A 12,015-nucleotide genomic window follows, 5' to 3' on the forward strand; every position below is an offset into this window, starting at 1 on the left:
TTCACTTTCATGCATTGGAGAAGGGAATGGCAACCCACTCCAGTGTTCTTGCCTGGAGAATCCCAGGGATGGGAAACCTGGTGGGCTGCTGTCTATGGGTCGCACAGAGTCGGACATGACTGAAGCGACTTAGCGGCAGCAGCAGCAACCCCGCCCTGCCCAAAAACTAAGGAACAGTTTCCAGTTCTATGATAACATGGTAGAATTATTGCTGCACAGAAAACGTGGAGAATTTTTTGAACCCTGGGTGAGAATAATGCCTACAAGGGCCTTGCAAATTACATAATCATGTTGGGTATCTCGTCTTAAGTGGGAGGAAGTTATGGAGACTGTAATGGTCATATGCACATCTTAAAGACACAGAAATTAAATGATTATGATGAACTAAATCATATAAATTGTACCTGTTTTGGACTTAAGGCTACCAATTTGAAACTCCTGATGCTTCATCTAATCAAATTCTTCATTTCACAGGTAAAGGAAAGTTAAATTCTTTAAGTGACATAAGTGAGATAAAAACTCAGATATCTTCCAACTCCTAGATCAGTTTTTTCCTATCTTTATTTTATTAAAAAAATAAAGCATTGTAGGAAATGCCAGGTACTCTCTACTCAGATTTAATATATTATATCTCTCTTAAAATAAATGGCCAAACCACTAAACAGATGACTAAATAGGAGGATCCCTATTTTTAAGAGATTGCTGCTAAGTCGCTTCAGTCGTGTCCGACTCTGTGCAACCCCATAGACAGCAGCCCACCAGGCTCCCCGGTCCCTGAGATTCTCCAGGCAAGAACAGGGGAATGGGTTGCCATTTCCTTCTCCAATGCATGAAAGTGAAAGTAAAGTCACTCAGTCATGTCTGACTCTTCACGACCCCATGGACTGCAGCCCACCAGGCTCCTCCATCCATGCGATTTTTCAGGCAAGAGTACTGGAGTGGGGTGCCATTGCCTTCTCCGTTTTAAGAGATTAGCCGTGTACCAAAACGTCAAAAACTGCTGACTACCTGGGAGTTTGGGAGCAGGGAGAATAATGCATTTGCCTTTGTCTTCAGTGAATCAATGAGTTTGTTTAATTTGAAACCGAAGCTGCCACTCTCTCATTTGTACCCTTTGAGTTTCAGAATAGTCTCCAATGTGTCAGTAGACAATTATAATTACACTTCACATCAACTTCCTAGTTGACTTTTTTTTGCAATAAACCAATTGAACAGATTTACTACAACATGAAAAGAAGACTTTAAACTTTCAGAAACTTAAATGGTGATATTTATCTAATCCAATTTCATTTATCCAAACCAATGAAATGGATGAATCTACAAGCCAAAATACTATTTAAAATTACTGCTTTAACAAACCTAAATAGATAATCATTAAGGTAATTATTATTAAGATTAAGGTAATTATTAATAATAGAGAATAATCAAAGTTTTAATTACTCAATACTATGTTAGTTAACCAAACTGCAACAAGAATTATTAAATCTATTTTCCATATTAAACAATCAGAACTTTCAAAATATTCCTAGTCATAAACTCACCTAAAGTAATAATATATACTGTAATCCTTAATCTCTATAAAGACTTTAAAACAGGCCATTTTCACCAATTTAACATTTCCTTACTGTAGAGCAGAGAGACAATACTTAATATCCTATGATAAACCACAATGGGGAAGAATATTTTAAAAAAGGATGCATATATACATATAACTGAATCACTTAGCTGTAAAGCAGTAATTAGCACAGTGTAAACCAATTATACTGCAATAAAACTACTTTCTAAAACTGAAACAAATTATATTTTGTATTTGTACTTAATAAAGTCTATATTATTTCATCATCTGCATAGTTCAGCAGAAATAAAAATCTATGCAAGATCACTGCTTAACTTTCTCAGCTAAACAGGAGGATCTGAATCCAAACTGAAATGACTTTACACGAGTAACTTATATTGCTTATATAAACACAGATTTCTGAATATGCCAGAAAGATACATACTTTAAAATGTGTCAAGCCACTACCCTTGTAAAAGTATGCTTTATAACATCTTTACTTGTCACATGTAGTATTTTAAGATTGTGACCAAAGCTATCATTTTGCAGAGACATAGGAATAAACTAGCTATCTTACTAAAACGCAGAGATTCTTTTCAGTTCAGATGTATTCCTGATCATGTCTACCATTTCAGGTAAGCTTTCCTTGTGCCCTGATTTTATTACTTTTTGATACAGAGGTAAGCAGCCCAATTCCCAAACTACTGCTTAACTCAAAGTCATTAACTCTTAACTAATTAAGGCAGCTCCGGCTACCTAAGAAACCTCTGGAACCTGCATACTAATGCAGCTTATGAATTCTGGGATATGATTTTTTTAAAAAAAAGAGTCTTGTACCATCCAAAAATGTACTTCTTTATTTTAAATCTCCAGTAACCACTCTTGCCTCCTACTTCATAAAACCATACATATCTATGGATGTGTATTTTCATTTTAGCTACATAAACCACTGATGATGTTCATTAATTTCTATTAAGCTTAGTCACTTTTCCTAGTTTTAGAAGGAGAAAAAGGATTACATAAATGGGAGTAGGTTCCTGAATCCACAGCTACACACAAATGATTACAGAATTTAATGAAGACAGAATAAAGCTTTAAAATGGAAATCTGTCAAATGCTCCAAATTCCAAATGTCCAAAGGGGAAATGATCCCTCGATGAAGCCACAGAACATGCTCACTCTCTTCAAAAGCCAGAGCAATAAACAACTCTTATTTTAAAGAACTGTTATTCTTCTGGAGCCAGTGGCTATTTGCACTGACAATTAGAATTAAATATTACTCTCAGCCAAGGCTAAATGGTATTCTAAAAAAAATAAAATGAAAATACAGAATCAAAAATTTTATGTCAAAATCAAAAATCCTAATAAATATGTCATTAGATCCAAACTAGGCACTAATATAACTCAAGAAAACTGTATATTAGTAAATTTCCTTTCTGATTCTATTAAAAATGAACACCGAAGTTGTAAAAACAAAACAAAATAAAAAATTATTTTTTAGATGCTAGTGGGCCTTTTAGTCAAATAGGCTATCTTATCACTAAATTTTAGACAAAAAGAAATTGTTTTTAAGAGGAAACTTTCTACAACAATGACAAAAATGGGAAAACAACTTTTATTCTCACTGTAATTTTAAAAAAATTGGATGGCAAGTAAAAGAGCTAAAACCAATATTATGAAATTCCACAGTGAGGATGGAAGGACAATAAAATGAAGGCTGAAAACATAAAAGGTAAATGCTCCTCTCATGCCATCATAAACATTTGGATTTAGAAATCAACTGTCACAAATCATTAGATTTTGCATTCTCATATAAATATCATTGAACAATTATTTATTTTTGGCTACATTTTAAGCCAATATTCTAATTACAAGCATGAAAGTGAAAATGAAATCGCTCAGTCATGTCTGGCTCTTTGCGACCCCGTGGACTGTAACCTACCAGGCTCCTCCGTCCATGGGATTCTCCAGGCAAGAATACTGGAGTGGGTTGCCATTTCCTTCTCCAGGGGATCTTCCCGACCCAGGGATTGAACCTGGGTGTCCCGCCTTGCAGGCGGACACTTTAACCTCTGAGCCACCAGGGAATTACCAGCATATTTATACATAAAAATATATTTCTTCATAAGACAGTGTGCTAAGTTTATTTATTTTACTTAATGCATATTGAGAAGCAGGTCAACTTCTATCACAAAAGTATATTACTGTATGATAAAATTTGCTTAGGCAAAATTTGGTATCAATTCTAAAACCTTGTATTATGAATAATAATATCAAATCAACCCTTCTCTTTATAAATGTGGTTAACGAACAAAGTCAGTCTAACGTTCAAAAATTTTCCTAATAAAATACTTTAAAAACTCATACTTGGTGCTCTTTTTTCATTGTATATTTAACACAAATTATTTATGTAAGATTTCTATGTTCATTGGACAATAACCATATTAAATTGTATCTGGCTAGATCTGCATAACAGGTATACACAATTCATTGCATCAGATTCAAATAATATACACACAGAGGTTCTAATTTCCCTGATTAAGAATGAAACCATTAACTCCTCAATAAATTTTGAGAAAAGATCAAAAAGAAGATCTAATTGTTATTAGAGTTTAAGAATTTGAATTTCTTCCTAAAACACTTGAGACATATATTGATGTTAAAACTGTTATAAACAAATAGACCTCTACCAAATCCAATCCATGACTGTTTACTTCCTTCGCCTGTACATATTCACACATTTATGTAATATTGACAGAAAAGATATAAATGTTTTATGCTCTTTAAAAAGTTTAAACAAATTTGTTTTTCATATTTCAGACCTAAGTTATCATATAAAAATATAAATTTTTTTCAGAAAATATCTTTAAGCATTTCAGAAACTTCTTAATCCTCTAACACTCCAGTTATTCCCCCCTATTTCTTGTTATAAGAAATAACAATAGAAATCATGTTTTTTTCCTTCTCAATTACTTGCTTGGGTAGCTCAGAAATAGGACTATTAGTATAGTAACAGATGTTATTATTTTTTTTTCTTAAACAATCTTTGGTAAAATATTTCTGTAAGCATGAAGTTGTCTAACTAATCTTAGTTGACAGAAATGCTTTGGTATATTTATTTTTTGGTAATTAGCAAAATATGAATAAAATTTTTCTTTATTTTAAAAATTCCACAGCACTCTCAATATCCATTTAAAGAAAATTTTAATTGAAAAACATGTTCATTAATCTGATTATGAAGTTATTTGTAAAATGATGATGTAGTGATTGTCTTTTAGGTTCCATCTTCCACATCTAAAACAAAAACAAAGCAACAGTGTATGTGGCCCTTCCTCTCCTCACAGATGAAAGTCCAGAGTAAAATGTTTGGCACATTCCCACACCAATTTCCTTAGGTGCTAAGGTCTTTCAAAACTTCTACATTTTATTTCAACTCAGATGATAGTGGGGAAGAGATTATGAAAGAAAAGATGACAGTCATCTGCTCTCCCTTTCACAATGAGACGAGAAATGAAGAGGCAGAATTCAATTTTTTTTCAAAAAAAAAAAAAAAGGTTAGGCTAGAGGAGATTTGAAAGCAGTGTACTGAAAAGAACAGTGCAGTAAAATACATTTTCTCTTTCTGAAGGTTAGTTTACATCTTTAGGATGCAGTTCCATCTTCTTCATTCTCTAAGAGATGAATACAATTTATACATCTTCTATTTTTCATTCTAGCCACCTCTTTAATTACCAAAATCACCCTGTACAGGGATGGTTATTAGTTTCCTGTGAGGAATCGGCACCAAAACTAGGACTAAAGTAGAATCTCAGGCACAAACTCAATCTTGAAGAAGGAATTTTCCTATCTATGCCTCCTGTTTCTATAAAATAAATACCATCCAATAAAATATCTGTAAAATAAACATGATGAGAGAGAATGCCTGATACAATAGCATAATTATGGCCTATTCTTAGAATGTTCATGCACAGTTCATTAACTATGACCCTGTAAGATGCTCCATACATATAAAATAGAAAAATAAGAGATATTAACCAGTTAAGAGAAAAATACATTTAAACAGAAAACTTCCAATTAAATTTGGATCCAAGGAATCCAGACTGTTTTATATAATTATTTTTGTTAATTTATTTAAATTTGTTTAATTTTTTAAGTAAGTCAATTCCCTATAGAGAAAGTTTACATGAAACTTCGTCTTCAGTCTACTTGGTTTATGGAAAATACTGAAAAAGTTAATACTAAACATTCTACAGAGTTCAGCCAGTAAAGATTTTGTCTTTCAGGCAAGTTAGTGAATATCTCAAACACAAAATTTAGTTTTAATAACTCATAGATCTTTGTGATTAGTTTTGAAAGCTTTGGCCCATCATATCATTCCTTAATATAGATGATTTTCAACTAATTTTGAATACCTCTGAACATGTTTTTAAAAATCACACTAAGTTGCCTGACATTAAGAACAACACAAAATAATAGAAAAATATATTAGGATAGAAAGTGTTCTTGCAACTATTTCTTGCAACTAAACCCAGCAACTATTTAAATTCATTGTCTCAAACCCTGAACCTATTCCTCTTTGTATTTTGAATTAGAAAATATGGGGATGTGAAATTCAGTAAGAGATTCCATCCACCTTTTATCCTAAAAGAACCACTGATATTAAGAGTATGTTATTCACTACTGTGACAATCACCAAATAGCACACTATTAAGTCAGCTTGAGTCCATTAGTGATTCTATAAAAATGACATGGCCAAGCCATTAAAATGACAAAACTTCCATTTCTTAAAGAAGGCAGATTTTATGGAAATGAATACTGTAGTCTGTATATGTAACAAGATGCAAGTTCAGCAAATTCACAAGAACTAGACTTACAGGGTAAGTGGTAAGTGCCTTAATATTTAAAATTTCACATAGCTTCTTTATTACTGAGATTCTTGTTACTATGAAAATCCATTCCTTTTTATAACCACTGGCAAGGTTTTTGGCAAAAGTTGAGTACAAAAACATCTATAATCATGGAAACATTTTAGGTCAATTTTTAAAATACTGAGGCCCAAGAAGACTTGACACAAATCTGAAAGGGAAACAAAGGTCCAAAAATAAGGGACTAAAGAAAAAACTTTTTTTCTACATAAATGGCCAATCAGTCCAACTTCTTCTCATACTTTTTAGCTTGGCTGACTGGCAGAGTAGAGTAACAGATACAGACTAGAACAGAGAGAGTGGCCCTGCTACTTATACATGTCACAGACCAAATCAATGGAGACAACTATCAAAAGAAAAGTGGTAGCTGTTTTACTGAGATGAATATCAACTGCTAAAAGAAAAGTTTTTACCAACCAGTTAATTTAAAACAACAGATTAATAATATAATTCAGGCTTTGATTGAATCAAGCAACTCTACCATAAAACCTTGAAAGTACAAATCTTAAAACAAAAGATTTTTCAAAACTAACTCTAACCCATCATTTGCTTCTTACAAAGAAAGTTTCATTAAAAACACTATTCTTTAATTTTAAAATTTGAAATAATTATAGATTCACAGGTGATTGCAAAGAAATGTACAGGAAAGTCTCATGCATTCTTTTTCTAGTATCCAGTGTTAATATCTTACACAACAATAGCACAATTATCAGCACCAAGAATTTGACATTGATACAGTCCAAAGAACTTACTCAGACTTCATCAGTTATACATTCACCATTTGTGTGTGTGTGCACACACAGACCTGACATTTAATCATATATGGAGACTATGTAATACAACTACCTCTAAGATCAAGATATTCAACTATATTGTAACAGGACTTCACAGGTCCCTCTTTAACAGACATTATTCTTTTTATAAACAATCAGTTAGCAAAAAGGTCATTTCATTGTCCTATTTTAGCTGTCATATCAAAAGCAGAAGACACTTTAGTAATTGAGGAGTAGAAAATAACCTTGTACAAGCTTTCTTTTTATTTTGTTAAGTCCTAGGTAAAACAAACAGGTGAGAGCTGGGAAGGTGAAAGGCAGCATCAAAGGAGAAGGTGGTTGACTACCATCTAGAAAGGAGTAACAGGAACACATTTTCATCAGAGGTTTAGAGAATAGCTAGTGTAATTGCCCCCAGTCAGGTGGTACAATTGCCTGGAGGATCCCAGGGATGGGGGAGCCTGGTGGGCTGCCGTGTATGGGGTCGCACAGAGTCAGACACGACTGAAGCGACTTAGCAGCAGCAGCAGGTGGTACAAGGCAGTCTCAATTTTCAAAGACCTTCCTAAAACAAATGATATTAGCTGAGAGAGCTAAAGAGAGTTATGCAGATAAGTTTTTAGACATCACAAGGAAAAGCAATAAACTAATTTAATAGTCATATATTTAAAACAAGCATTTATTGAGTTAAATGTATCATACAATGGTAATATGGGCTTCCCAGATGACTCAGTGGTAGAGAATTCATCTGCCAAGCAGGAGACGTGGGTTTGATTCCTGGATCAGGACGATGCCCTGGAGAAGGAAATGGCAATCCACTCCAGTACTCTTGCCTGGAAAATCCCATTGACAGAGGAGCCTGTCTGGCTACAGTCCATGGCCACAAAGAGTCTGATATGACTGAGCAACAAAACAACAACAACAATAATGGTAACACAGATTGCTTAAGCTTACAGGTCTATTACAGGATCCATTTACTCTGGATTAAAATAGTTGGTATGACAGGAAGACTTTGAAATGAGAACATACTTGTATATATTTACCAAGAACACCTAAGTGATACCATTAATATGAAAAGCTTTTTCAAAATGTAGGGACTAAACAGAGGTAAAAAACATTAGCATAAGGTCCTTAAATAATTACTGGCAATACTGCAATAAAAAAATGAAATTAGTCTATTTAATTCCCTTTGTAATTCTCCCAAATCCAATACTTACATTCAAATTTTAGGATCCAGCATCCACTAAGAATTCCAAGCATACATTTCAGGGTGCTTTGAACTGTATCACCAGGAACAATGACATGAGTTACTACAATACAAAAAAAGCAGTAAGAGAAACAGAAATATAAACCAAAATTATTATTTAACTAGTCCACTTACATCTGAATTTTCTTCCAAGGCAACAATTTTTATACTTTGGTAAAGACTTCTTTATTTAATTTCATTCTCTATTATGGCTACCAATATGAAAAGTTAGATCACAAATCATAAATCTTAAAGCCACACAGAGTGTATGTGTGTGCTCAGTCGTGTCTGGGTCTTTGTGATGCTATGAACTATAGCCTGCCAGGCTCCTCTGTCCATCGGATTCTCCAGGCAATACTAGAATGGGATGCCATTTCCTCCTCCAGGAGATATTCCCAACTCAGGACTCAAACCCACATCTCCTGCATTGGCAGGTGGATTTTTTTTACCACTGAGCCACCTGAGAAGCCCAAAGCCACAGTGGCCAAAGCAAATTTCTTTTCTATTTCCAATTACAACTAAGGAATTAAATAAAGCATTACATTGTTCGACCATTTATCTGTCATTAGCAAACTCATAAAACTGCTCTTCTGACATATGCCCTAAAATAGGGGCAAAGCTTTAAACTTTATATTCCCTAACTAAATGAAGACTGTAAGTAATTTACAACTATAGAAACCTTTTAGAATTATTACCAGATTCAAAGTATATAGTCAGATTCCAATGGGTAAAATGTATAAATTATCAAGGTGAGTTCTACAATGGAATTACCCATTTAAAATTCTCTTCTACCAAAACTAAATAAATAAATAATCCTCACCTGTACCATCAAACTCGGCACATTTTTTAGCCTTAAGAATCGTTGCAAGCTCACTGAGCATTTTCTGTTGTTCGGAAGAAAGTCCACTGCCTATAAGTACAAGAGGCCCATCCCGACGCTGACCAGTGTTTACCTGTCAATAGAAGAGGTGATGCCATAGTGTCAAAAACATTTAAAGGCTAGAGAAAGATTAAACTGCGTTTCAATTGATATGAGCTCGGATTTCTCTACTTTATCTAGTAATTCCCAATAATTTCCATTGAATCGTCACTCAGAACCTTAAAGCACAATGCATCTGGTTCTATTTCTTTACCCCCTGCCCCTAATAAAACACCATTTGGGATACCTCTCTATAGTTAGGGTGTCTTGTTTCCTCGATTCCAAAGTGGATCTCTCTAGGGTTTTCTAACTTCATTCTGTTACCAGTAAGCCCCACCTTTTTATAAAATAACCCCAAATACCCACTTAAAATGATCAATTCCCTACCCCGCCCAAACTAACTTACTCCAACAGAGCTAAACCCAACCTGGTGTGTTTAATTTAAACTGAGATTACATAAAAAATGAAAAAACACCAAGGCTTCTAGAACAGCACTGATCTCGAAGACAGAAAACAAAATTTTAACAATGAAAGAATTATTTTTCAAAACCAACAAAGTAAAAACAGACAAGGGAATACTGAAGTTATTATACCAGATTCACCAACAGAAATAAGTCACTGGAGTTTATGAAAAGGAAGTGCTCTAACAAAGATTAATGTTTTCACTTTAATAGAAAGACTTAGAATTTACTGGATACAAAAAAAGACAAGAAATTTAATGCCAAGAAATTGGAATGAGAGTTAGCCAAAAGCTACCTGATGAAAAAAAGCAATGATCCAACAGATAAGAAAGGGTAAATGAGCACTACTGTATTACAAGATAAAAAGCAAGACATAATACTTTAATTTTCAAATACAACACAAAGGACCCTCCTACATGTATGAGTGTCTAAGTATTCTGGACCTCTGGCCTCTCAGAAGTTCACAGAACATGAGTGAAACACTGCAAGTATAATTACCAGTATAGTTCAGCAACTAGACTGGAGGAAATTTATATTTAAATATTCACTTCACATATCTGAATAATGATAATTTATCTGGTCTGATGCCCTACAATATTACATGTAAATTGCTGGCTACATCTCTAAACAGACTGATCTCAATAATTCATTCACTCAAAATGCATTAAATAGGATTCTACTATATATTAAGGAAGAATGTATTCATGACATTTTAAAAAACATTTCTATAAAGTTTTTTTAATGACAATATTCAGCACTTAAAAGTTTCCGCTTCCTGAACTACTTTTCTTGAAGGTTCAAGTTATAGAGGTTTTACTGGACGTGCCGTGCACACACCACACACATACTGACATCACATATCTGTCCATTTATCTTTCCTATTCACTCAATTATAAGATGAGGTAACCATCTTATAAATACTCCATAACATGAAAATAGTTCAGTCTACTTTATCAATTACTATATTATAATCATATTAAAAAACAGCATTTCAAATATTCTTGTCAGTTTACAAATGAGCATCATAAAGTAGTTCTATATGGAACACATTACTTTTCCATTTTTATAACTCCACTTCAGCTAAATGAGTTCTCTGCACAAAATAAAAAGTGAAAAGATATCAATTGTAAATATAGCCTATGATACTACTTCCATCAATTTCAGGAAAGCACCAAAGTGGGTCAAGCATTTTTCTATCTAGTTTCTAAGTTTGAATAAAAAATAGAAACTGACACTAATTTCTCATAATTAAGGAAAGCTATTAAAAATAAATAAACAAAATCAAGCAAAGAGCTGTCAAAGCCACATATCTAATTTGGGGCAGGAGGTGGGAGTTTGGAGGCATTTGATTTGAGTAAGCAGAGGTCACAGAATCAGGAGATTCAAAAGCTGTTCAGAAAATAATCCAAAGGTTCAATAATCTGTTTTTAGAGATATTAGATACTATGTACATTGACATTAAATAAACTTATCTAAGGAATAATTTGATATGAAACTTTTTCTTGGAAAAATTAGTTACTCTGAATTCATCAAAATTAATGAGTTTACCAAAAACAAAGTTTAAAAAACTACAACAAGAGCCAGAGGGAGTGAGGAAGCATGCCATATGTACATCTGGCTCCCTACATTTGTTCCTGGTGGAGAAAACTGCTAGCACCAAGGACTTGAAATGGGAACGTGTCTGGGGGATTCAAGAAACAGCAAGGCAGCCTATGTGGCTGAAAGAGACGAGTGAAAGGGAGTCTGATGCCATCTGTCGAAGAAGATCCCAGATCTTGTCTTTAGTGAGTATACACAAAGAAGCAACTTTTTCAACTTAAGGAACTGTTACTGTTCATGATCATTTCCTTAGCCAAGTAGCTACCATTAAGAGAGTAAATAACGATACTCACTCACGGGCAGTGTTCATGTGACATGCAGGAAGTATAGGTTTCTTACATTTAACAAAAACACAAGAGTAACTGGAAGGCCAAATTAAGAGCAACAGTGCCACTTTCAGATTCCAATAATACCATTACCGTATCTTTATTTTTGACACATCTAAAATAATCCTTTTCCCGATGTTTACATAAAAGAAATATTGGCAAATGACAACTTAGTTACATTATGTTCTGCCATCAGAATCCAAGTCCAAAT

At 33.7% G+C, this 12,015-nt stretch overlaps 1 protein-coding gene across 1 annotated transcript in view; it reads right to left on the reverse strand.

The window, feature by feature from the left end:
* The window catches only part of BARD1 (BRCA1 associated RING domain 1), a 92,682-nt gene that overhangs the window by 6,914 nt on the left and 73,753 nt on the right, over positions 1-12,015 (reverse strand). The window contains exons 8-9 of the mRNA XM_070771756.1: positions 9,320-9,452; positions 8,471-8,563 (exon numbers count right to left, since the gene is read on the reverse strand). Coding sequence (XP_070627857.1) covers positions 8,471-8,563; positions 9,320-9,452 — 226 coding nt within the window. The remainder of the gene's footprint in view (positions 1-8,470; positions 8,564-9,319; positions 9,453-12,015) is intronic.

This window comes from Bos indicus, chromosome 2, assembly GCF_029378745.1.
Source record: "Bos indicus isolate NIAB-ARS_2022 breed Sahiwal x Tharparkar chromosome 2, NIAB-ARS_B.indTharparkar_mat_pri_1.0, whole genome shotgun sequence".
NCBI classification, from domain to species: Eukaryota; Metazoa; Chordata; class Mammalia; order Artiodactyla; family Bovidae; genus Bos; species Bos indicus.